At 38.1% G+C, this 26,497-nt stretch overlaps 1 protein-coding gene and 1 pseudogene across 4 annotated transcripts in view; one reads left to right on the plus strand and one right to left on the minus strand.

Annotated features, from left to right (window-relative positions):
* The window catches only part of TMEM67 (transmembrane protein 67), a 43,320-nt gene extending 20,737 nt beyond the window's left edge, over positions 1 to 22,583 (plus strand). For 2 of the 4 annotated variants that reach the window (XM_055432453.2, XM_055432454.2), the window contains exons 15-28: positions 534 to 590; positions 2,164 to 2,262; positions 4,122 to 4,220; positions 4,453 to 4,539; positions 5,740 to 5,839; positions 5,933 to 6,072; positions 7,654 to 7,794; positions 12,118 to 12,198; positions 12,682 to 12,798; positions 15,801 to 15,917; positions 16,022 to 16,126; positions 16,892 to 16,994; positions 21,100 to 21,242; positions 22,197 to 22,583. In XM_055432453.2, coding sequence (XP_055288428.2) covers positions 534 to 590; positions 2,164 to 2,262; positions 4,122 to 4,220; positions 4,453 to 4,539; positions 5,740 to 5,839; positions 5,933 to 6,072; positions 7,654 to 7,794; positions 12,118 to 12,198; positions 12,682 to 12,798; positions 15,801 to 15,917; positions 16,022 to 16,126; positions 16,892 to 16,994; positions 21,100 to 21,242; positions 22,197 to 22,277 — 1,470 coding nt within the window. In that variant the 3' untranslated portion in view covers positions 22,278 to 22,583. The remainder of the gene's footprint in view (positions 1 to 533; positions 591 to 2,163; positions 2,263 to 4,121; positions 4,221 to 4,452; positions 4,540 to 5,739; positions 5,840 to 5,932; positions 6,073 to 7,653; positions 7,795 to 12,117; positions 12,199 to 12,681; positions 12,799 to 15,800; positions 15,918 to 16,021; positions 16,127 to 16,891; positions 16,995 to 21,099; positions 21,243 to 22,196) is intronic. The other 2 variants (XM_055432455.2, XM_088844664.1) reach the window with 2 other exon arrangements.
* On the minus strand, positions 10,398 to 11,806 carry LOC148775210 (signal peptidase complex subunit 1 pseudogene; annotated as a pseudogene).
* Positions 22,584 to 26,497: the final 3,914 nt, after the last annotated feature.

Below are 26,497 nucleotides of genomic sequence, written 5' to 3' on the forward strand. Positions count from 1 at the left end.
ACCTCCTCCTTGACCCTGTTCTGTGATCCTGGTAAGACTTAGGTGTCTTCCCTCTCCTGTTTCTCATGCTGCTGTTTCTCGTAATCCTTTATGATTCTTCTCTCTCCTGTCTCTGTATAATTGTGTCCCTAAGATTCTTGTCTACATCGTTGATTAATCCGCCTTCTTCCTATGTGATTGTTTCGCCAGTTGCTAACTCTTGATACACAAGATAGGTCACATGCCTCAGTTACAGAAACCTATCAGAAAATGAAATATGATTAATTTGACTTGACTGCTGTTAATGAACCGAATCTACCTTCTACTGAAACCCTCTTTCTTTAATATATGCTCTAAATGGATATTTAAAGTAGTGTGGGAAATTCCCCAAAGTGTATTTATTTATGTATAAGTAAAGGTCAACTCTAGTAATATTGATAGCTTAAAAGTATGATATTTTTGGTAAAATGCAGCTGTGAATGTATTTTTATAATAAAAATAGGTTTGTATCGTATAGCTTCAGTATGACTAATTTGCTTTCTTTTAAACATCAGGTTTCTTTCTCAGTCACATATGAAATGGATCAAGGAGAAGCACATGTCCAGACAGATGTGAGTTTCTTTTAACCTGTCAGAATACTTACAGTTTATTTTTTAATTAAAACAACGTTTTTTTACATGTTCAGGAAAGTTGTCAAAATAAAGAGATTTGCCACATGACCCTCACCAGGTCTCCCTTAGCATCATCATCTTGCGTAACTGTAGTCGCTGTTGTTCAGTCACTAGTCGTGTCCAACTCTGCGGCCCCGTGGACTGCAGCACGCCAGGCTGCACACTGTAGTACAGTGGTCATAATCAGGAAATTAATCCTGATGTGGTCCTGTGAACTCATCCGGGCTTTCCTGGTGGCTCAGTGGTAAAGAACCCACCTGCCAACGCAGAGACGCAGGTTCGATTCCTGGGTTGGGAAGATCCCTTGGAGAAGGTAATGACAACCCACTCTAGTATTCTTACCTGGGAAATCCCATGGACAGAGGAGCCTGGAGGGCTTCCGTCCATGGGATCACGAGAGTCGGACACGATTTAGTGACTAAACAACAACAAATTAACTAGTGTGAATACTCTTTGGATTTTGCGGATTTTTTTTCACTATCCTTTTTCTGTTTCAGGACCCAACCATTGTGTGTCTCCTTAGTCTCCTTAGGTCTGTGACAGGTCGTCAGTCATTCTTTGTCTCATGACTGACCCTAACACTGGTATTTTCTCCTTCAGTTGGTTTTATCTGTATTTTCCCATGATTAAATGTAGTTTTAGCATACATACCATGAAACTGATGTTGTACCCTTCTCAGTGAGTCGTATCAGAAGATACTTGGTGTCAGTATATCTTATTAATGGACTTCCCACGTGGTGCTAGTGGTAAAGACCCTCCTGCCAATGCCGGAGAGATGAGAGACCTGGATTCGATCCCTGGGTCAGGAAGATCCCCTGGAAGGGGACAGGGCAATTCCCTCCAGTACTCTTGCCTAGAGAATCCCATGGACAGAGAAGTCTGGCAGGCTACGGTCCATAGGGTTGCAAAGAGTCAGACACGACCGAAGCTGCTTAGCACACACCTGTCTTATTAACATTGACGTCAACCTTGATCGTATGGCTAAGATGGTATCTGCAGAGTTCTCCATTGTATGTTTCCACTTATAATTAATAAGTGTCTTGTGGGGAGATACTGGAGATTATGCAAATCTTCTGCTCATTATTCTTTTGCCGTCTAATTTTAGCATCCATTGATAATTCTTGGCCAGTAAAAACTATTACTGTGATATTTGTCTGGTGGTGGTTGTGTTTTTCCATCATTTCTTCTATATTGATTAGAATTCAGTAAAAAGGAACTCTCCCCTTGTCCACGTGGGTTTATTTATTCATTTATTATTAAGTCAGTGTGGACTCATGAAAATTTATTTATTCTAGTAATTTTAATTCGTTGCCTTCTATTTTCTTGCTCAAATTGCCCCAGGTTTGTCCATCGGGAGTTTCTTCAGTTTGGCGCCTGTGTCCTTTTAGTGTACCTTCTGATTTTTGAGCCTGTTTTTGAGTACTTTGTTACTTTTTATTTATAGTATCTTTGAACACTGATGAAATTGCATTATGAAATTACATAAATCCCCATTTTTTTTTAATTATTTTAGATTGCTTTGGGTGTGTTGGGTGGACTCGCTGTTTTATCATCTCTTTTGAAGACAGCAGGTTGGAAGAGACGCATTGGGAGTCCCATGATTGATTTACAGGTATAATCACAGGGCTTTTGAAAGTATATTTTTATCAGTATGTTTTATATCCTTCTAATGAGACGCAGCTGGCGAATGCGTCAGCAGTTGCCCTGAGTTTCTCTGGGGTGTGTGACTGGGAGACGCACGTGACTCGGAGATGTGCGCTTGCTCTCCCCGCAGTGTGCAGCGCGGCTGGCGGCCAGGCTGCACCCACCAGCAGTGGTCCTCTTGTCTCCTAGCACCCTCACCAACACTTGCTGTCTCCCACCCTTTCCCTTTGTTTGCTGATCTGGTGGGATGAGTAGTATGTCATTATGGATTTAATTTCCATTTCTTTGATTACTCCTCATATACTTTATTAATCATTTGGGCTTCCCCTTCTGTGAACTTCTTATTTATATCACTTGCTCATTTTCTACTGTTTCCAGTTTTTCTTGTTTATTTAAACAAGTTTTTATATTTTATTTTATTTAGGTTTTTTGTATTTTCTAAATATAAATCTTCTTTTGGTTTTGATGTTGAAGTTTCTTCTCAAAGGGCAAATGCATCTGTTATTTTATCTATATGTTACTTTGTTTAGTAGAAACTCTTGATTTTACTACTGTCAGATCTCACTAAGTTTTCCTATTATGGTGTGTGCTTTAGGATCTTGTTTAAGATATCCTCCCCTATGTCAAGATCAAAAAGATATTCTCCCATATTTTATTCTATTAACTTTATGGTTTCACTTCTCATTTAATTGTTTTTACATTTGTTCTTGTTTTTATTTTTATTGTCATTTATTGAGTATTACTATAAGCCAGGTACTTTTTTAACCTTGACATGTGTAATTCATTTAGTCCTCACAATAGCTCTGTGAAGTTAGATATCGTGATCATTCCCATTTTATATGTGCTGAAATTGTAGAGATTAAGTAAATTTCCTATTCATTTAATTTTTACTATATCAAAGTAATAGGTGGTATTTCCATTTAGCTGATTAAGAACATGAGAAAGGCAATGTAGTAAACTGGTTTGTGCTGGGTTATCTTCCTGTCTCCAGAGCTAATGTACCCAGAAATCAGCGGGGGGTTTGATTTACTGTTTGGGAGTCAAGAAAGGCATCCAAGAGAAGTGAAATTTAAGCTGGGTTATCTATGCAGTATCTGAGTTTGAGCAGACTTTGGAGATAGTGAAGGACAGGGAAGCCTGGCATGCTGCAGTTCACAGGGTTGCAAAAAGTCAGACACAACTTAGCAGCTGAACAGCAGCAACAATCTGCATTCCACAAATAGTCACTGATGGCCTGCTGTCTGAGTGCCAGATGCTCTGTGAGGTGCTGGGGGATGTGATGATGGGCAAAGGGAGACATGGTCTCTGCCCTCAGAGCTCCGGAGAGTTTGCCAGAGAGAAGAGAAGAATGGCTGTTGAAATAATACTCATTATTTCATTCCCCAAAACATTTGGGATTAATGTGTGGAATGGTTAATTATTGAACAAGTTGTTCGAACTGACAGATGAGGCTAAAATTTAATTTTGGCCTAGGTTATAAAAGGACTTTGTGGATCAGGAATTTACATTTTAATGAGGCATCACTGTACATTTTTAAGAAAGAGAATGACACAGTCCAGTTTACATTTTAGAAAGCCAGCTCTGGTGGTAGTATGGAGAAGGGTTGAATAAGATAGAAGTTATTGGAATGGATCAAAAGGTTAGGACCCTAAAGGTATCTAGGAAGTGGCTGCAGTCAGTCCTTCTGACTGATCCATGGATACATGAAATAAGACTTCAAGCTTGAGAAACTGGGTTGATAATAATGTTATTAATAATAATATGTTGTTAAAAGTAGTATAAATAGATTGAGTCTATAACAGCTGTGATTCTCTTTTTAAATTGCAGACAGTTACGAAATTCTTGGTTTACTATGCTGGTGATCTGGCCAACGTTTTCTTTATCATCACTGTAGGAACAGGTCTTTACTGGCTTATTTTCTTTAAAGTAAGTGATTTTCTGAATTTAACCTTAGTGCCGCAACCTGAATAACTTGTAAGCTCTCTTTATAAAGGAACTGTCTTTACTTGAGGGTAAAGAGTACTAATCAAGAGTACTGGGGCAAGTTCTAAACTCACCATTCCCTGAGTGTGTTGAGTTTGTTTTCTGTTTTCTTTGGGTTATAAGTTGCGCCTAGTAAAAACCTGTATGGTCACACTTAGTGTAATTTTCATCACAGGCACAGAAGTCTGTCTCTGTTTTGCTGCCAGTGCCAGCTCAAGAAGAACGTTTTGTTACTTATGTGGGATGTGGTTTTGCTCTGAAGGTAAGTTTCAAAGCACAGGTTACTGAATTTTAAAGGTCTGCTTAAAAAGTAATAAGCACGTAACAAGAGTTAAAATGCTTTCAAAATCTTTGGTGTAAAATTTCGTTTAATTTTAGAAGAAAGTATGAATTGTTCTATTTTACTAGGAAGTCTGCATTTATAATAGGTATCTCATTCTGAAGATCTGCCTTAAATAATTTTTTATTATGTAATGTAGACTGTTAATCGAGCGTGAACGGTGCCATGCTGGACAAAGCGCTGGACTCTCAGCCTTGGTTCTCTCTGCCTCCACTTTCCTTTCCTCCTTTCCCGTGGGAGCCCCCCTCCCTGCTTCACTGTTCTTTCAGTGGATGTGACGCTCTTTGCGTGCCTCTGCCATACATCTCGTCCAGTTGTCTTGTGATCTTGTGATTATTAAGTGACTACTGTTCCCACTGATCTGTGAGCCCCAGGAAGAGAGGAATCATCCCATACTTAGATTTTTAACCTTTGTTTGATCAATAATGCACCTTCTCGGAAGAAGCCTCAGTTTAAACATATTCTGTAAATGAAAAGGATTTTTTTTTTCATCAGAAATCTTAATAGTAGAAATAGAGAAAAAGGCAGTAAGAGCATCCTAAAACTTTCATTAGGACAAACAAATTACACTTGGGGATATCTTTCCTTATAAAGAAGTTAAAGGCTTTTGGAAACGGTGGGAAAGAGTCATTTATGCAGGATCCCTGTGTGAGGAGGGAGGTAGTATGTCTCCTTTCATATTCCTAAGAAAGACAGAAGAAGGGAAGGCGAAATTAATATGTGTGTAAAAAGTCTGTGAATTTGGTGATTGTTATTTGATGAGTTTGTGGTGAGCCCCTGATGGTATTACGAGTTTGTCACTTGTGAAACTTACAGTGAAAATGTTAGTCACTCTGACTCTTTGCAACCACATAGACCATCGTCCGCTAGGCTCCTCTGTCCTTAGGATTCTCTGCAAGAATACTGGAGTGGGTTGCCTTTTCCTTCTCCAGGAGGTCTTCCTGACCCAGGGGTTGACCCTGGGTCTCCCCCTTTGCAGGCAGATTGTTTACCATTTGAGCCACAAGGGAAGCCCCATATATCTTGTGATTACAGATGTTTGTTTCTTAAAGAATCAGGGTTGGTTTCATAAGGAGGGTTAATGCCAGTAGTCCTTTAAGGTGTTTTGTTTGTCATTCTCAGGCTCTGCAATTTTTGCATAAGCTCATCTCCCAGATTACCATAGACATATTCTTTATCGATTGGGAGCGGCCTAAAGGAAAGGTTCTTAAAGCTGTTGAAGGTAATGAAAGTAACCATTTGTACCAAGTTTCTTTTGCCACCATTGTAAAGCAAAGAAGGTGAAACGTTTTACTCATTTTATCTCCCCAACCAGGTGAGGGTGGTGTTCGGAGTGCTACTGTTCCTGTGAGCATATGGAGAACTTATTTTGTGGCAAATGAATGGAATGAAATTCAGACTGTGAGAAAAATTAACCCACTCTTTCAAGTACTTACTGTCCTATTCCTTTTGGAGGTATAAACTATTTGACATAATTGTATGCAATTTATGGGTATCTCGTAAATGTTAATTTAATATAATTCCAGCTAAGTTTTCCTGTCAGTGGGAGAGTTTTCTAAAGTTTAAAATATTATTATCGAGCCATTAAAAAATAAACATAACTTGAAGTTTACCATCTTAATCATTTTAAGTGTACAGTCCAGTACTGTTAAGTGCACTCCTGTGGTTGTACAGTCCATCTCTAGATTTCTTCATCTTGCAAAACTGAAATTCTGTGCCTGCCTTCTTCCCTCTCCCCAGACCTGGAACCCCCATTCTACTTTATGTCCTTGAACTCCTACTAAGGACCATGTCCTGTGTTAGGATTTGGGGCTACAGCCTGACAAGACACACTGAATGGGTACATGCTTATGATCCCTTTACAGTTATTTGATGGACCTCCGTAGAATTATCAAAGGAAGTATTCAGTACTGAATATGAGACTGAAATATGGAAAATGTATAAGTAACAGTTTTCTCTAGAGTAGCTGCTTAAGTAAGGTTTGATAGAAATTTTGTCAGACTCCTTTGTTTGGCTGCCTTCCTTTTTCCGTCTTTCTTGCTTTTTTCCTTCCTTTCCTTTTTTGAACCTAGAAGAACATGTGTATCTCTGGGACATAAGAACACTATCTCAAAAACTTACTTACAGTCCTGTTTTTTAAAGCTTAAAAGGGATTGTGTGAGAAAGTAGTTGTATAATCAAGTAAGTTTGGAAAATACTGGATCCCACAAAGTCATGTAACTTCCTTTACCATAAAACTTTCCAGAGCATTTAATATATAAGAGTTGAAGGCATAGAGGTGAGTATAACATGATATCTTCCTCAAAAGGCATTTTGGAAAATAGTGTTTTAAAGTATAAAAAGTATTTTGCGTAGTGCCTGGCATGGATTCCTGGTTGTTCATTGGTAGTTTACTGACAGTGAAAAGTGAAAGTGAAAGTCGCTCAGTCGTGTCCAGCTCTTTGCGATGGGATTCTCTTGGCCAGAATACTGGAGTGGGTAGCCTTTCCCTTCTCCAGGGGATCTTCCCAACTCAGGGATCAAACCCAGGTCTCCCGCATTGCAAGTAGATTCTTTACCAGCTGAGCCACAGCTTTATTTTTTTGACAGAAATTTTTAAGCTTTGTCAGTGTATATGATAATAAGGTTATATTTGGCCTTGAGTCGAAGGGGACGACAGAGGATGAGATGGTCAGATGGCATCACTGACTCTATGGACATGAGTTTGAACAAGCTCCAGGAGTTGGTGATGGACAGGGAAGCCTGATGTGCTGCAGTCCACGGGATCTCAAAGAGTCAGACACGACTGAGCAACTAAACTGAACTGGCCCTGAGTCATATTGAAGAGACTGCCTAATGAACTAGCTAAAATTTTGTATTAAATACTTTGTAATTAAAATACTGGAAAATTATTTTTATCTAGATTTTCTACTGTTTGTACAAACTTGAATACTTTAGGTTTTCAAGGGAAGGAGTAGAGAGAGGTGTCTCATTTTCAGACTACAGGGGTTTTCTTTATCCATATCTTTTAAAATTATTTTGTCCTTTTTATTTAAGGTTGTGGGATTCAAGAACTTAGCATTAATGGACTCATCGTCTAGTCTTTCCAGAAGTCCGCCTAGCTACATAGCTCCTTACAGCCGCATTTTGAGATATGCGTTGTCGTCTGCTCTTTGGCTGGTCATTGGAATTATACAGGTAACAGGAGGTTATACTTTAAGCAACATCACCTCTCTATATTTTTAACTGTTTATATACTGATCGTCAGCTGTTGACCACAGCAGGATTTCTATAGTATAAAGAAGGTGACAAGAACAATAATAAAGATAGCAAATAACTAATTCTTACATATTATGCTAATCTAGGCACCGTTAATTGCATTACACAATGAACTTAACTTAATTTTTATAGTAACCCTCAGAGATAGATTCTTTTAAATATCCTCATTTTCTAGATGAGGATATGGTGGCACAGAAAGGTTAAATATTTGCCCAAATATTATTTTAGAAATCGATTAGAAATGAGCAGAACTGGAATTTGAACCCAGAACAATTAGAAATCAGCAGAGCAGAAAAAAGAAAAAGAAACCAGCAGAACAGAAATTTGAACTCAGGCAATCTGATTTGAGATTTCATTTCTTATCAATAGTGGGGCTCTGAAGGGTCTTTCAGAGTCTGCAGGATTTAGTTTATATATAATGATAGGAATTGCGAAGGTACCCTCAATCTTTGCTTTTGAAAACTAACATATTGTTTACATTCATTTATATATCATTAAATCTCACTCAAATTACCAGTACCCCTGCTGAAATTTTCTTTAAAATATTAATTGAAATAGCTGAAACTAAAAATAAATCTGACGACCCACGGCTCTAGCAGAGGATCTTTGCTATGCTTACTTCCTTTATCTTCTTATAGCTAAAAGAAAATAAAAAGAATGAAAGGAAAAAGAGAGAAACAGGAGCTACAGCACTAACTCTAGTCTCTGCATTTTTTTCTCTTGCTTACAGACACTCCCATGAGTGGCAAAAGCCTTTCAGTTTGATTAAGATTTCTTTAACTTTTAAATAAGCAAAGGAAGGTGGGACTTCCTATAAACTGGAGAGCTTATATTTGCCTTTAAAACTAAATTTTAAAAGATTTTGGAATTGAAGTCCCCAAATTCCTACAGAATTGGATCTAGGTGTCATTCTGTAACCTGAGACTACTCTTTAAATTTGCATTTATTTTAAATTGTTAAGACTTGTTCAAACTTAAAGCTGCAGAATAGAGCTGCTGCTGCTACTGCTGCTAAGTCGCTTCAGTCGTGTCCAACTCTGTGCGACCCCATAGACGGCAGCCCACCAGGCTCCGCTATCCTTGGGAGTCTGCAGGCAAGAACACTGGAGTGGGTTGCCATTTCCTTCTCCAGGAAAGTGAAAAGTGAAAGTGAAGTTGCTCAGTCGTGTCCGACTCCTAGTGACCTCACGGACTGCAGCCTACCAGGCTCCTCTCCGTCCATGGGATTTTCCAGGCAAGAGTACTGGAGTGGGTTGCCATTGCCTACTCCGGCAGAATAGAGCTAGTGAGGGATAGTTTGACAATCACAGAAGAAAGACAAACAGAAATTAGGATTTGAAATAAAATTAGATTAAAATAATATGGGGTTTGATTTTTTTTTCCCTTTCAGTTTTATTGAGATATAACTTACATGAAAGTTGCTCAGTAGTGTCTGACTCTTTGTGACTCCATGGACTAGGCCAGAACACTGGAGTGGGTAGCCATTCCCCTCTACAAGGGATCTTCCAGACCCAGGGATCAAACCCAGGTCTCCCGCATTGCAAGCGGATTCTTTACCAGCTGAGCCACAAGGGAGGCCTTGGTGACATACAGCAGTGACAGTGACTGTTGTTTGTCACTGTATGCCACTAATACAGTTTTTGTGAACAGATCAGATTTATCTGGATGTAGTCCATGGGGTCGCTACGAGTCAGACATGACTGAGCGACTTCACTTTCACTTTTCACTTTCACACATTGGAGAAGGAAATGGTAACCCACTCCAGTGTTCTTGCCTGGAGAATCCCAGGGACGGGGGAGCCTGGTGGGCTGCCGTCTATGGGGTCACACAGAGTCGGACACGACTGAAGTGACTTAGCAGCAGCAGCAGCAGAGAATGTAAAGGAATGCCATCTGAAGCTTTTCATATTGGCTGAGTACAACAACTGAAAAAAAAAAAACCCAGACTGACAGGGCCTGAAATCAAAGTAGCTTTTCTCTGTCTCATGAGAAAGAAGAGCAGGGGTCAGCAGTGCAGGGCCAGCAGGGTGGCTGCCGTCAGACCTGGAGGCCTGTTGTTTCGCTTTGCCTCAGGACTTCACCTCTAAGGTCACCGCGTGGTCCATAATGTCTGATAGGGGTTTCAGGTGTGAACCAGGGGAGAAGACCTCACCTTTTCCTCTTTTTTTTTTCCCACTATGAATTTTAATTGAAAACATTTCAACAATTGAACTACCCATAATGAGTTATGAAACTTTATTAGTTAAATTATTATTATCATTTATGAGGCATTTATTCTTCCGTCTTTTATAGACCTGCGGAAACTTTGCATACTTGTGTTTTCTATTCTCCATTTCAGAGGAAGATTATGAACATAAAGTCTAAAAGTTTTATAAATCAAAACCTAATTGAGAAGTAAAACACAGGGAGAACAGAATCTGAGCGTAGGTGGTTTTTAGCTCATATTTTAGATATGAAAACTGTTTAGCTCATTTCACATGAAACAAGCAGGTGAAGTAGTAAAGCTGAACCATGAAAACCCCTATCAATTATTTTTAGCATGCCTCTTAATTTTTTTTTCCCCCTGGTTTCTTGTCTTGTGTGCTGGAGTCTTAAACAGGTAACCCCTTGACGGGGTGTCGGCAATAAATGGGCCGTGAAGGAAACATCAGCAAACGCAATAAGGCAAATCCTGCCATAACTGTGTAGTCCACCCAGACTGTTTAGCCACATACCCATAGATAAATCCAAGTGCTGTAGAAAATAGTCAGATCCTGAAACGTGTTCAGCTAGCGTCCGGCCCTTGTAATCCCTGAGTGTGAGCAGTGAGTCCAGATGCTCCGGGATGATGGAGTGAGTGGGCGGGCATGGGACAAGGGCCCCAGCTCGGGGGCCGTGTGGGCCGGGGGCTGGTCCTCCCTGCAGACTGGAGGGCCGGCTGAGCTGGGGAGTGTGATGGCCGCTCACCCCCTCCTCCTTGAGAGCCTTTTCAGAGGTGTCTTCTACCTCTCCTTGGCCAGAACTTGGTCACATGGCCACTCCTCCCCGCATGTCCGCTAGACAGCAGCGTGCCCACAAGGGATCTGTCCCTGGGAGAGAGGGGAAAGGCTCGTTGGAGCAGCAGCTGGCCGTCCTGGGCACTACCGTCTAACCTAGCTTTTTGTTTTTCACTCTGCTGTCATTTGACAGAGATGTATGTCTCTCCATGGTCACATCCTCAGATGATCAGTGTTTATGCATCCTTAAGAGTTCCTTTAACCTGTAGCAGTTCCATAAATTTGTCTCTACAAACTCTTCTTGATTCTTATAAGGTTAGGTTTTATTATTCACTCCCCAGTCCATCTTCTTCTTTAAATGGTATCTCTTAGTTTTAAAATTTTGTTACTGTTTTTCATGTCATTTAAAGGAGCTTTAGAATAAGTACATAGTGTATTTAGGAAAGGGTTTTCAGTATTCGGCTGCTGTAGATTCATTTATGTATTCATTTCCATATCTGAGTCTATTTTATGTGGGAGGCACTGGCAAGCCCAAAGATAACGCTTTAACAAGAACAAGTTACAAGTTGTGACAAGTGCTGTGAAGAGCGTAAGCAGGCAGATGAGACAGAAGTAGAGGGAGGTAAGGGGAAGGAAAGTTAGAAGTGGGGACAGCTTTGAATAGGGTGGTTAGGAAGTGCTGTCTTTCTCTGAAGGATATCTAAGCTCTATATTGTAAACTCTTCTCTTTTGATTTCTATAACTTCCCTTTGCAGTAGTATTAAATCTAAGAAAACACTTGAAACCATTCCATTTTTGTGTTTAACACATTATCTGTAGTTGAAACAGAATACTTTACATATGCCTTTTATATGCTACTCTATCAGAAAAGATTAATTTGAAAAACAAGCAGTTTCTCTAGTAGACTTTGGAATTTAGGAGATGAGCAGAATTGCAGAACTACACCTACACTGGCCATAATGCACTGGTTTATCCTAAGGTTTTCAAAGCCCCTTACTTCTCCCTGTATTTGTCCTATCTTATTTTAATGACACAAAAAAGTTTTTAAATTCAAAATAAGCCCCCTCAGTGAATCTTAACAGAATTCCAAAACACTCTTCCTTTGACAGAAGAATAGGAAATGCTAAGTAGGATTTTATCCCACAGGAATCATTATTGGCCCCTATGTTCTTGTTTGGAACTTAGTTTTTCTTAATATACTATACTGTGGCTATAAAAGAAAATTGAATCCTAAAATCTAATAAGCATGAACTTGGCTTAATGTTTCAGATTGTGTTCTTTGCTGTCTTCTATGAGAGATTTATAGAAGATAAAATTCGACAGTTTGTTGATTTGTGCTGTATGAGTAATGTAAGTACTTTCTGACTTTATCTTGCAACTGTTATTTCCCCCTTTTTAAAGGTCATGAGTACATTAAAAGAGGCTTTAAAAGTGATTTGCTCTGATTGGATTTTTAGTCTGATTTCCACTGGTGGTTAATTCCAGAGATGGTTATAATGAGCTACAAGTTAATATTCGCTACCTTAAATTTTCCTTCTTTATTTGCAACTTCTTAATTATAAATCCCTTATGCTACCAAATAGTTGGCTTAGCCTGAAATCCCTGAAAGGTTTTCATATATCATTCCGGTTTCTTCTTTTCTTAAAACTGTCTTCAGTCTCTTTTCCATCTACTTTTTAAAATAACCTCATTATCCTTTATTACCTTATTATTCCCTATATATGTTTTCTAAGAATTCAACTCTCATTATTTTGAGAGAAAGGAAGCAATTTCAAGAACTTAATTTTTATTGTTTTGCAGATGAATTGCTAACTGGTCCTTCTCTTTTTATAGATATCAGTGTTTCTGTTATCCCACAGATGTTTTGGCTACTACATTCATGGTAGATCAGTACATGGGCATGCTGATACTAATATGGAAGAAATGAATATGAACCTTAAAAGAGAAGCGGTATATTTTACATCTTTTTCTTTTTTTAAGCTGAGAGGTTCTCGTAATCTGAGATTTGTAGTAGTATTTTTTAAAAATCCTTATTGATTACTTTTAAACGATGCTAGAATATCAGTTCATTACCCTGAACATTAAAAGGGAACGAATCACATATCATCCTGCAGTTCCTTTATGGAGTGTATTTCAAGGTAAACTGAATAATTCATGAGGGAAAGATCTTCCTAATGGAAGCAAGTAAAAGAATTCTAAGTTAGAAAATAACCTTTTTGTATTGACTAATGAATTAATGCATATAGGCTACAATCATCAGTGGATGTTAAAACAATTAAGTGAAGGATAATAGGGAACTTTATAATCAGGTTGACATTATCTGAACACACTAGCTCAATCTTACAACATGTAAAAATTAGGAAGACTGACATTATGTACTTCCTAATATGGTGCAGTGAGGAAGTACATAATATCATCCATGGAATACTCTTGCCTAAGAAAGTTGAGCCTGAATGTAATCAAGCCTCTAGCTTTAACAGGAAATCAAGTCTCTAGTTTGCAGTAAATAGAGGGCATAGAGAGACAAAATAAGTAATACCACAGAAGCCTTTAGCCAGATGCAGAATGTTAGGATGTCTCTTAGGACAAGCAACCCGGTGTCCCCAACAAATTAGAGGCATGAAAATAAAAGGAGAAGTGATGGTGACAGTAGAAGAAAGTTTTTAGATGTTAACTTTCAGGAAAAAAACAATCAAATATAACGTGTCGACTTTGGATCCTGATTCCAAGAACCAAATATCAAATTAAAAAAACCTTTGGAAAAAATCTTGGTGATTTAATGGGCTGAATATTATATTAAGGAAAGATCAGTTTTATTAGGTGTGAAAATGGCATTTTTTTTCAAAGTCTTATTGGTTAGAGATACTAATTTGCAAATGAAATGACATGATATCTGGGGTTTGCTTTGAATGAAAAAAGTTGGGAAGATAGATGAAACAAAATTGGTAAAATGGTAATTGTTGAAGTTGAGTGATGGATGGTTCACTGTTCTCTCTACTATATATTTTAGAAAACTTTCATAAGAAAATTTAAAAAAGAAAAATATGTACCTAAGAGGAAAAACCAAGAGGATTTATTGATTAAGGGACTGTACCTGTGACTTGCAAGAATTTAATACATGGTCACAACATCTCAGAGAGGAACAATTTATTTAATACATTGAATTGAATCAGTTGGTTAACTGTGAGAAATTATACCTGGATTGAATGCAGTTTGGGAGATGACAAAGCATAAAATATAGAAAGTATCAAAAAAATTATTATTTCTTGATTTTACTTTATTAATGTATAGAATATTTATATAGCCACAATTATATAGATAAAAGACATAGGGTAAAATTTCCACAGTAAATATGACACAAAAGATATTGATCACAGTACTGAAAATCATATAAATCAATAAGCAAACTAAGTTAGAAGCTTAATAAAGGGCATTCCCTGGCAATCCAGTGGTTAAGACTCCGTGCTTCCTTTGCAGAGGGACTGGTTTGACCCTGGTTGGGAAACTAAGATTCTGCTTGTAGCACAGACAAGAAAAAGAAAAAAACAAGCTAGCAAAAAAAAAAAAAAAAACCCTTTTCAATGACAAAAAGATTTTTTAAAATAAGTAAATAAACAGACTAAAAACCTCTAAAAATAATTAAACTCACAAATCATGGAGGAAATGAATGTAAAAATAACATATTTCCTTTCTTCAAATTACAAAACTTTTATTTAAAAAAGCTAATACTTAGTAGTATTAAGGACAGGGTGTAATGGGCACTGATCTTAGGATACATTTTTGTAAACCTGCTGGAAAGTATTTGACAGTATATACCAAGAGCTTTCTGAGAGTTCATTATCTTAGACTTACTGATTCTATGAATCTAACTAACTCAAGGAAATAATTAACAATGTGAATAACTGATTACCTTCAGGGTCTTTATCACAGGGGTTATTTATAAGGACAAAGAAGGCATAAAAATGAGAGAATATTAAGTAAATTGGTTTATCTATTAGTGAAACCTTAAGTAAACCTTAAAACCCATGTTTTATAGAACATTTAATAATACCAAGAGTTGCTCAGGATATGTTGTCACATGAAAAAGAAATCAGTATGATCCAGATTTTATGCCATCTCTATGTATATGCCTAGACAACAACTAATGAAATACCTTAAAATACTGGCCTCTCTTGGTGTTGAAATTATAGAATTTTTTTTTTCTTTTTGTATTTCTCTGTATTTTATAAATTCTTTGTATCAGAAATTTTTTTTTTATAATGAAATTCACTACACAAAGACTGCCTTTAAGTCAGTAGAAAACCAAGTGTCACGTTTGCAGCTTAGGTTTAGACAAAGGAGGAGAATGTTAAGCTCCCGAGTAGGCAAATAAAGTTAAGAATGGAGGCAGGAATAGTTACGCTGAACCATGAAGCATCTATAAGAATTGGCTAGATCAGGGGTAGGGTAAAATGTTACAGACATGGTTCTCAGGAATCAAATTGTGTCAAAGAGACTTGCAGTAGATATCTGGTTTGTAACATTAACCATTGGGTCATACCTTTTTAGTGAAATTAATCAAGGAAGTGTATTCAAAGTGTTTCGAGAACAAAAAAAAGACCATTTATAAATGTTGCTAATTCTAAGACTAGACTTTTTATCATTTATTAAAGAGCAATAAATTGATTATAAAGAAAGCTAAGAATATCAATATGTGGCGAACTTAGTATAAGGTTTTTTTTAAGTAGGGAGGAGTAAAGCCACCTGCACAGATGTATGATGAAGTAGAAATTAATAAGACCTGGAGGGTAGTGGCAGCCTTGGATACTATTAAAATTGCTCTGTCTCAAATAGAGTTTCAGTACAACTTCAGTTGATTCCATGTCTTACAATATTAAATATTGCATCTTCTTTTTAAGATAGGCAGAATTTTCATTATCTTGATCTTAACATAATTTTTTTTAACTTTTCAGGAAAATTTGTGTAGCCAAAGAGGTTTGGTACCGAATACAGATGGTCAGACTTTTCAGATTGCAATATCTAGCCAGATGAGACAACACTATGACAGAATTCATGAGACACTCACAAGGGTTTGTATAATGTAGTTCAGGTAGATTTTCTCAGTATTTCGTGTTGTTTAGGTGCCAAGAACATAAGGCATGTTTCATTTACCCTTGTCTCTTTTTCTCATTAGAAAAATGGCCCTGCTAGACTCTTGAGTTCATCAGGAAGTACTTTTGAGCAGAGTGTAAAAGCATATCATACTATGAATAAATTTCTTGGCTCTTTCATCGATCATGTATGTATCATCATTTGTTTTTAAGCTAGAGTCAGAATGCAGTATTTAAAAGGGTAACCAGGAATGTCAGTTATTTCTTCTGTCAGCCAAGTCAACGAACTTAGAACCCTTGTGGAGTTGGTTGGTTGGTTGTTTTTGCTGTAAAAACTAATACTGTTTTGACTGAAAAAATTAATACTTTGTGGATGGAGTTAGGTTACGTAAAAGTAAAACGAGATTTTTACATGTCTATTAGCATGATGATTACCTTAAAATGTGTCTATACTGGAATTTTGTTACCAAATATTATCAATTATTTATTGTAGAAATATGCTGTGGTCATATTCATTATAAACTGATTTTCAGTACATCTACCCTGGGAAAGATTGGGGGCGGGAGGAGAAGAGGACGACAGAGAATGAGATGGCTGGGTGGCATCACCGACTCTGTGGACATGAGTTTGAGTGAACTCTGGGAGTTGGTGATGGACAGGGAGGCCTGGCGTGCTGTGATTCATGGGGTCGCAGAGAGTCGGACATGACTGAGCAACTGAACTGAACTGAACTGAACTGAGCCCTAAGTACTACTATCAGCGTTTAAAATTTAAAATATTCTTAAAGAGAATTTTGTTATAAAGTCCAGTGTAATAAATTGTCTTTGAAGAACCAAACCCAAAGATTTTCTTTGGGTACTTTCAGTTTTCTTTTTCTTTCCTTCTGATTTTATAAACATTGGGAAACATTTATTTCACTGCTATTTTCAAATGACTCTTATTTTTTATATTAGGTTCATAAGGAAATGGACTACTTTATAAAAGATAAATTGCTTCTTGAAAGAATTCTTGGAATGGAATTCATGGAACCAATGGAAAAAAGCATCTTTTACAATGGTATCCTTCAAATGCCTTTGCTGAACTTTATTATTATTTTCCAAGCTTGAAAGAATATAATTGTAGTTATTGTCTTTTGATTTTATACCTTTATCTAGGAAATAGAAAACTACTATAATTTCTTGAAGTTTACTAAGTTTATCTAGGAACCTTAGTAAACTTCAAGGAATTATAGTAGTTTTCTATGTCCCATTTTATTATAGGTCGTGTAGGAAGAAACATATATACAAGATAATTATTCTACAAAAAGTAAAAAATGAAGGTGAATTTTAAAATCAATTGTACACATGGAAGAGATAGTAAAACAAATACATAGTTATGTGTTGAAATATTCATTCAGTGGCACACTTGTGAAACATTTAAAGAAGAATAATGTTCATGATTTATCTTAAGTTTTCATTTTCTCTAACTTCTTTAAAATGGCACATATCTATGACAGGAGTAGTGACTAAAATGTTTTTTTTATCATTAAAAAGAAAGTATAAATGTCACTTTTAATATATATGTTAGTAACCTCTTGTGTGGCTTGGGAAGAGTGGAAATGGTGTGCTATACCCAGTGTCCTGGCCTGGATATCACTAACCCTGGTGCTGTTGAGAACCACATGTGGTGCCAGTCCTGGGATACACAGACCCGTGGTCCCTCCGTTGGGCATCTTGATAGCAGACTGTGGAAGGCAGGCGTGTGATGGACGAGTGGAGTGCACTGGGACAGAAGTGTGTGCAGACACAAGTTAGCCTGGGTGTGGAAAGGAAACTCGGCTAAACACAGAGTGAAGCCAGACATCATGGGCCAGGCAACATGGTGAAGCTTGAACTGGGTCTAAAGATAAGTGAGCTGTCAGACAGCAGGGCAGAGGGGGACAGGGCATTGTGCACTGCGGGCTTCATGATTGAAGCCTGGAATGGGGTGAGAGAGTGCGTGAACGATAAAGAGGGCAGAGACCGAATCCCAAAGGCCTTGTCTGGCACCTTAAGGAGTTTGGCTTTACCTTATCCTGTAGAGCACGTGTTTTCAAAACCATTGTTTAAAAATGTTTTGTCCTACAAGACATGCACTGGTTGCGCCATGAAGATCTGAGAAGAAACTATTAAAATGTCTATTTGTATATTTGCAATTCCATCACTCTTAATTTATACATTTTAAAAATTATATGTAGTCGTAATTCATAAACTATGCCTATTATGAGATGCATACTCAGCATTTCATTCTGATAGGGATACATGATCAGAATAATTTGGAAACCACTTCTGATGAACATGGATGTCACCAGAAAGCCTTCATATCTGATTCATAAATTGGAAGAATTATTTTGGCAGGAGTTAAACAGATGCAAGACTATAATAATATAACTTAGTCATTAAGAATATAGTTTTCAGAGTCTTCTGGTCTTGGGTTTGAAGTCTGCTACTAGTTTTGTGAACTTGAGAAAGTTGTTTTCCTTTCTGAACTTTAATTATTAAACTTCTGTAAAGTATAGCCTTCTAAAGGTTGTTGCCTTTACACATGTGTAATCGTTGTGTAAAGAACCTGGTATGCGTAGGCACTCAGTAAACTGAGGTTGTTACCATTTTTAATAATAATAATACAGTCATCATCATCATCATCTTCATCTCTGTTGGGAAATGAGAATATGAGCAAAGGCAGTAGTGATGGGGATAAAGAGGAAAAGATTGCCAGAAATGTTAAGGAAAAGAAGGGGTAGGAGAGAAAGAGCAGTCAGAAATGACGTGGACTTCCAGCTTGACGAGGTGGTTGGTGGTGGTGCCACCCTTCTCTGAGACACGGGGTGCAGGTGGAGGATCAGGTTGTGAGGGGAAGAGGATGAGTTTGGTTTTGAATATGTTGTGTCTTGTGGTACCTTTGGGACAACTCGGAAGAGATGTCCAATCAGCCATTAAATGTAAGGAGCTGGGGGACTGGATCTGAGGGGAGAGTGAAAGTGCACAGTCAGTTGGGAAACCTCATAGGGGAGGTCATTGCTGGAGCAGCAGCAGTGAGAGATTGCCCAGGAAGAGCGTACAGAGCTGGCTTGTTCGTTTGTTAGAATATGGATGCAAGTATACGTACAGAAGGGCACATCTTGTAAGGATATAGCTTAATGCTCAGTGAATTTCCAACAACTGAATATATTCCTGTAACTGGCATCCTGATCAAAAAAGGGTGTTATAAGCAAGCCAGATGCCCTCTTGTCTTAAAACAAGGGTCCTAACTGGGTGCTCATGGGCTGCTGCATCGCTGAAGGGGCTCTGGCCCTCCCTGAAATTGTGTGCGAGAATCATACATGTGTGCTTTCCCCGCTGCCTCTTGTGAACGGGTCTGTACCTTTCATTAGAATCTTAAAAGGGTGTTCACATCCCCAAAAGGATGAACCCACCCCTGCTTGGAGAGTGAAAAGAGGTCTCAGAGCAGAACCTTGGGGAACTGTTTGAGGCATAAATTGTAACACACTCTTCTGGTCCTTGCTGATTTTGTTTTGCCTTTAAAAAAAAAAACAACTTGTATAATTGATTATATGCTATGTTTTTATTTACAATGCTCTGCTGTACAGAAGAGTGTGTTTTGCTTTTTAAATTTATCTTCAAGAATTTTTCTGAGATTCTTTAACCTTTAGTTATATAAACAAATAGAGAAAGGACATTCATTACCTGGTCATTGAAAAATATAGACTGTATACTTAAATTACTAGCAGTTACCAAGCTTTTGCTGCAAATGTTAAAACTACTTTTCCTTGGTTAACCTTTTAGATTAGCAAATTTAATACCCCTTGTTTATTTTTTATAAGTCATGAAGTATTTTTTCTTTTTTTTAAATTCAAGTATAATTTACATTAATGATAGCCACGGAGTATTATAGTAACTCAGTTCAGTTCAGTCACTCAGTCGTGTCCGACTCTTTGTGACCCCATGAATTACAGCACACCAGGCCTCCCTGTCCATCACCAACTCCCGAAGTTCACCCAAACTCATATGCATAGAGTCGGTGATGCCATCCAGCCATGTCATTCTCTGTCGTCCCCTTCTCCTCCTGCCCCCAATCCCTCCCAGCATCAAAGTCTCTTCCAGTGAGTCAACTCTTCGCATGAGGTGGCCAAAGTATTGCAGTTTCAGCTTTAGCATCAGTCCTTCCAATGAATACCCAGGACTGATCTCCTTTAGGATGGACTGGTTGGACCTCCTTGCAGTCTAAGGGACTCTCAAGAGTCTTCTCCAACACCACAGTTCAAAGGCATCAATTCTTCGGTGCTTAGCTTTCTTCACAGTCCAACTCTCACATCCATACATGACCACTGGAAAAACCATAGCCTTGACTCGACAGACCTTGGTTGGCAAAGTAATGTCTCTGCTTTTTAATATGCTATCTAGGTTGGTCATAACTTTTCTTTCAAGGAGTAAGCGTCTTTTAATTTCATGGCTGCAATCACCATCTGCAGTGATTCTGGAGCCCAAAATAATAAAGTCTGACACTGTTTCCACTGTTTCCCCATCTATTTCCCATGAAGTGATGGAACCAGATGCCATGATCTTAGTTTTCTGAATGTTGAGCTTTAAGCCAACTTTTTCCAATTCACTTTTTCTCATTCACTTTCATCAAGAGCTCTTTAGTTCCTCTTCACTTTCTGCCATAAGGGTGGTGTCATCTGCATATATGAGGTTATTGATATTTCTTCCGGAAATCTTGATTCCAGCTTGTGCTTCTTCCAGCCCAGCATTTCTCATGATGTACTCTGCGTATAAGTTAAATAAGCAGGGGGACAATATACAGCCTTGACGTACTCCTTTTCCTATTTGGAACCAGTCTGTTGTTCCATGTCCAGTTCTAACTGTTGCTTCCTGACCTGCATATAGGTTTCTCAAGAGGCAGGTCAGGTGGTCTGGTATTCCCATCTCTTTCAGAATTTTCCAGTTTATTGTGATCCACACAGTCAAAGTCTTTGGCATAGTCAATAAAGCAGTTATTATAGTATATAGTATAGTATATATAGTTATTATAGTAACTAGTTGTTTTTAAATGTCCAAGTTTTATCACCAGAAATTTATCACATGTTTATTATTCTATTTTTAAATTTAATTTATATCTTCTAAATTGCTTTTTTTTTTAATAGATGAAGGATATTCTTTCAGCAGTGTTCTGTATTATGGAAATGAAGCTACTCTTCTTATTTATGATCTGATGTTCTTCTGTGTTGTGGATTTGGCTTGCCAGAATTTTACTTTAGCAGCCTTCCTTACATACCTACAACAAGAGGTAAATTTAAGAATTTTTTGTGAATTTCTTTGAAGAGTAATATGTGAGAAGTAGATATTTATTTTTATTGCAGAGAGTAACTGTCTACTTTCACTCAGAATTTATAAAGATTTAGAATTTGATTAGCCGTGGCAAAGAAAGGAAAAACATTTCAACCAAGTTCATTCTACACTGTCCTTCAGAGTCAGTGAAATACCAAGGACTTGTGGAAGGCATAAGTTGCTTGAGCAAATGTCAAAGAAATCCAGTAGGAAGACATTTAAGTTACCCTTCTCTCTTAGATGCCAGCATTGAGCAGAATTAGAATCCCATTTACCATCTGCCCCAGATGTTACCATAACAAAAAGGCAAACTCTGAGATCTAGCTCAGGGCTCAACCTGTGTCACTTTCAATTCGCACATCACCTACCTGCTTGGATGAAAAAACAGCTGCGTGGATCAGCGTGGAACCTGAAATGGAGACTTCAAGAAAAGCCAAGTTTGTTCTAGAAATGTTAGCGTTCATATCACCCATATATTCCCCACTTAGGTCAAAGTACCGTATGAGTTAGTGGTATGATGGGTTAGTTCTTGATAGAGATCTAGAATTATGAAAAATTTTGTTCCTAACAGTTCTTTTGATATTTCCATAGATTTTAGAGCTAGGGGGAATTTGTCTTGCCAAATATTTAAAAGTATATTCCTATGAACATAAGGGAATTTGTATTAATGTAATAAAACATATTCTGAATAGGGACATATACTGCTTCAGTATTATGAAAGATGATAGTCTTGAAATAGTTCTGTGTATCACCATGGAAATCATTTGTCTGACACATGAAAATAAATAGTTGCAAGAATTGGCTAGTTTAATTTAGATGGCTAGTTTAATTTAGATATTTTAACTGACATACACATTTAATTTCCTTTATATGTATTTTCCCTCTGAATTGTTTTTACTTTTCTTTTTTTCAGATTTTTAGATTTATTCGTAATGCAGTAGGACAGAAGAATTTGGCATCCAAAACACTGGTGGATCAAAGATTCCTAATTTAATTATTGAATAGATAAAGATAATTATAATCATGGCAAAAAATGGTCATGATTATCAAGTTAGTTTGCCATATTTTTTAAAACTTGTAATACAAATTATTCTATTTTTATTTGTTTTTTAATCTACAGGAAGATTTATTTTTATAACTCGTAGAAACATAAACTTGCTTTGTGAATATGTAATATGATACAGTGAAAAATACTGTTTTCCTGTTACGCATGGTATTTAATTCACCAGCTCGTAAACTAGATAGCTCTGACAATGCGACCAAAAAAAACACTCTAAATTGCTTTCAGCATAACATTTTTAAAATGATAATCAAAACAGTCCCCATCATTTGTGTCTGTAAGATTATTTTATAAACTAGATTTGTGTATATTTTCTCACACTGAAAAAAAAATTGATTCCAGTTCAAGCCTAGTTTTCAGTTCATTTTGTTTTACATATTTTATGGTTAAATAAATGTTGAAAATATTTTCAAGTTTACTTAGATATTTGAAATTATATGTGGGCTGACTCAATTGCTCTCTCTGGCAGTGAACTGATTCACTATTGGATTAATAGGAAGTTTGTGAAATGGTGCATTCTCATTCCTTTGTTTACCTGCATTATTAGGTCAATATCCTGTTTCCTTGAAGTATATTTATATCTATAATATATAAATATCATTTATATTATTGAGCTGCAATATATGACATTTTCTCCAAAATAGTTTATACATTTTAATTACTCAACATTTTAAAAGCACTTCCAAACTTTTGCTCTTCAATTGTGTTTAAAGATTATAAATAACAAATGAACTGTAAGTTATCATGTTATGTGAAAGTGGTTTATTGAAAGCAAACTTAGGCCTGAGCCACGTAGCCAATAATTCTTCATGATATCATTTTTTTCAAAATACTCTTTAATAATCCTTTTCATTGTGTACTATGAACTTGAAAGTCACCTTATTCAAGTATAATGGTCATTAATGCCCAAAGCAACATTTCTTTCTGCCTTCTGGTTAATGCTGTGTAAATACTTAAATGTATTGCTATGTAAATATTGTTTATATTACTAAATTGAAAATATAGAATAAAGCATTTAGTATTTCTCTTTCCTGTTTTATTTAATATGTATTTTGTGAAATAGCATTCAGAAATACAACTCTACTGGATCTGGTGTCCCTGGCCACTGCTGGAGTCAAATCCTTTAAAAGCGTTACTGGAACCTTGAGGATGACTGAGGAGAAAGAGGGGAAGCTAATAAGTTGAGGATCTGAAACTCCGCTTTCTTAAGGGTCAGCGTACAGAGATGCCTTTCTAAAAGGCTCAGAGATAAGTAAACATACCCGCCTGGATTTGTAAAGCCACCTACTCAGAAGCTTATGAAAAAAATAACAGCTCTTGTTCCACATATGAGAAGTTAATATTCATGTGAATGTTTGTAAGTGGAAATTTAAAAAAACAGGTCAATTGGCTCATCTGCTGATAAATTAAGGCAGAGGAAAGACATTTGAAGTAGTTTTGTACAGTATTATTTTTACTTTGGTTAGGTACATAAGAGTACGTTCGGGTTTTCCTGTATTATTGACTCCTGTGTTCACACTGCATGATTTAAACTTTGGGATCACGTGCTTAATTCTCTGCTAGACCTGCAGTCTTTTGTCTGTTTCTGTAACACCAACCCACTGTGCGTGTGTGCTCAGTCGCTCGGTCGTGTCTAGCTCTTTTGCGACCCTATGGACTGTACCCTGCCAGGCTCATCTGTCCACAGCATTATCCAGGCAAGAATACTGGAGTGGGTTGCCATTACCTCCTCAAGGGAATCTTCTCTACCCAGGGATTGAGCCTGCGTCTCCTGTGTCTCTTGCGTTGGCAGGCAGATTCTTGGGAAGCTCCCCACCCACTGTACCTTGTATCTTATATCCCTAATTTTTCTGATTACATAGAAACATTTGGTAAATCTCTTGGTCATTTTATAATGAAACAACCCTAGCTTCACCTAGAGGTCCTTTACAAGCTGCTATGTGCTTTGTACCCTTCTTAGAAATGCACAGGCCCTTAAAATAAGTCTGCAGATCAGTCTCTATTATTGTGATGTTTATGTTTGCTTATTTCTTGTATTGCTTCCCTATCAAACTGCCTTTTGAGAAGGTTCTGCTGCTTATCTACATTGAGAAGCATTCAAAGTACCCATTAATTAAGTGCTTGCAGGCATGAAACAGGTAAACAGGTACTTTTTTTGTTGTCTGTAAACATTGACAACAAAAGCTGAGAGGAAATCAATGTACATGAAAGAGCAGTGTGGCTTAATGTAAAGTGCTTCAAATTTAATAGCAGAAGCTATGTATTTGAATTAAAATTTTGCCCTTTGTCACTCACTAGCTTTGTGACTTTACACCAAGTCATTTGGCATCTTTGAGTTTCATTCCACATCGTTACAATGGAAATGATATCCTTTGCTTACCACTTGTGACGATTAGTTCATTAGAATAGACTTAAAATAGTAAACCATAAACACTGGAATTTTTATATACTTTAGTTTGAAATTTGTGCCTTCTTGCTAATAAATTCTATGATATTAAAACTGTGGTTACTGATTTCAGTAGTTAGCCAATGAAGATGCTGGGCCTTCTGCTTCAGTCACCCCAGCCTCAGTGAGGAAGAGGCCTCGGTTGATGTCAAGCCTTTAATGAAAGGAGGCAAGAAGGAGCTTTGACACCGTGTTGTAAGTGTGCTTTGTGGTACACATTAGAACCAAGGAGCAGAGAGGATCGTCTCTGGGAGGGAGGGCTTCTCTCTTACACGCTCATTCACGCAACGTTTTTCCTGTTCCTGCCCTGGAGGTGCTCAGAGGGCAAGACAGTGAGCAGAGGAAGCAGGCATGTCAGCTAGTGATGACAGTGATCTGCGAAGTGCTGCAGCCACCAGGCTGTGATGTGCCGAAAGCCCTTAGGTGTCTGGTCTCAGGGCTTTGACCTGACAGAGTGGTGTTTGATCTAAGGTTTAGACAAGTGCAGTCAAAGGCAAAGTGTAAGCTCTGAGATGAAGCGCGTGGCCATTGAGTACTATGGGTAGTTTGAATAGGTATATTTATGCTTTTTACAAATACTCTGTATATTATATTTTAACATCTTAATTTTTTTTTTCCTGGCTAGGGAGAGACTGCCCTGTAGGGACTAGCCAATTCTTAGAGGTAGCAAAGGGCTCAGCCAGAAGCGGGCCTCTGATAGCAAAACTCACCAATCCAGAGCCATACCTGCACCATCTGGCCCTAATCCCCCAGAAAGCAGCATCCCTCCGCCTTCATCACCCAGGCAATCAGGGAACTCTTTTAGCCTAGGGCCTGCTGGAATGATTCGAGCTAGCCAGACCCAAGTTGTTACCATGCCCTGCCTTGCCTTTCCTGCAGAATGCAGAAACTGATAAAGGCCAGGACCCAGGCTCACCCCTCGCTCCTGTCTCTTGCCTTCTGACCAACACGGGTGCTTCCCCACGTGGCTCTGTGTGGCGTGGGTCCTATTCCTAGGACCTGTGAGTATAATAAACTCTGTTTTCCTGAGCCTCTCCCGTGTCTCCTCTTGGGGCTGAATCTGACTGATTCCTGTAAAAGAACCCAGGACAGCACATTTGGGGGTTTTGGAGGGAGATGGTCAGAAAGGAAAACAGGAGCCGTATCTCTAAAGGTCTTTGTGTCAAGCCCCAGTGTGTGGAGGGTTAGCCAAGCTAAGTTTCCCGGTCTGCCTTCAAATGAATATTCAGTACCCCAGCGAATGAGTGAATGGATGGGGCGAGAGAGGGCCTTCCACAGTCAGCTTGCTCTGGTATTGAGGCTCTGGGGCTGGGACGTTGGTGCTCCTGCCCCTTTGTTGCCTGGCTGCATGTTAACAAGAAAATATATTGCCTAAGAGAGGCGGTAAGGCAGTGAAGGGTAGTTAGTGGTTGAGAATACGGACTCTGGGGCCTACTGCTGGTGTTCAAGTCCTGGCTCCACCGCTTACTAGTTGGGTAATTTGGGATGGCTTCCTCAGCTGTTGTTCAGTCGCTCAGTCGTGTCTGACTCTTTGTGACTCCACGAACTGCAGCACGCCAGGCCTCCCTGTCCTTCACTTATCTCCCAGAGTCTGCTCAGACTCCTGTCCATCGAGTCCGTGATGCCATCCAACCATCTCATCCTCATCTCTACCTATTTCATAGGGCTCTTGGGAAGATTAAAAGGGTTTAATGTGTGCGGTGCTTAG

Source organism: Moschus berezovskii, chromosome 16, assembly GCF_049115385.1.
Source record: "Moschus berezovskii isolate FMDL1 chromosome 16, NW_MosBer_1.0, whole genome shotgun sequence".
NCBI classification, from domain to species: Eukaryota; Metazoa; Chordata; class Mammalia; order Artiodactyla; family Moschidae; genus Moschus; species Moschus berezovskii.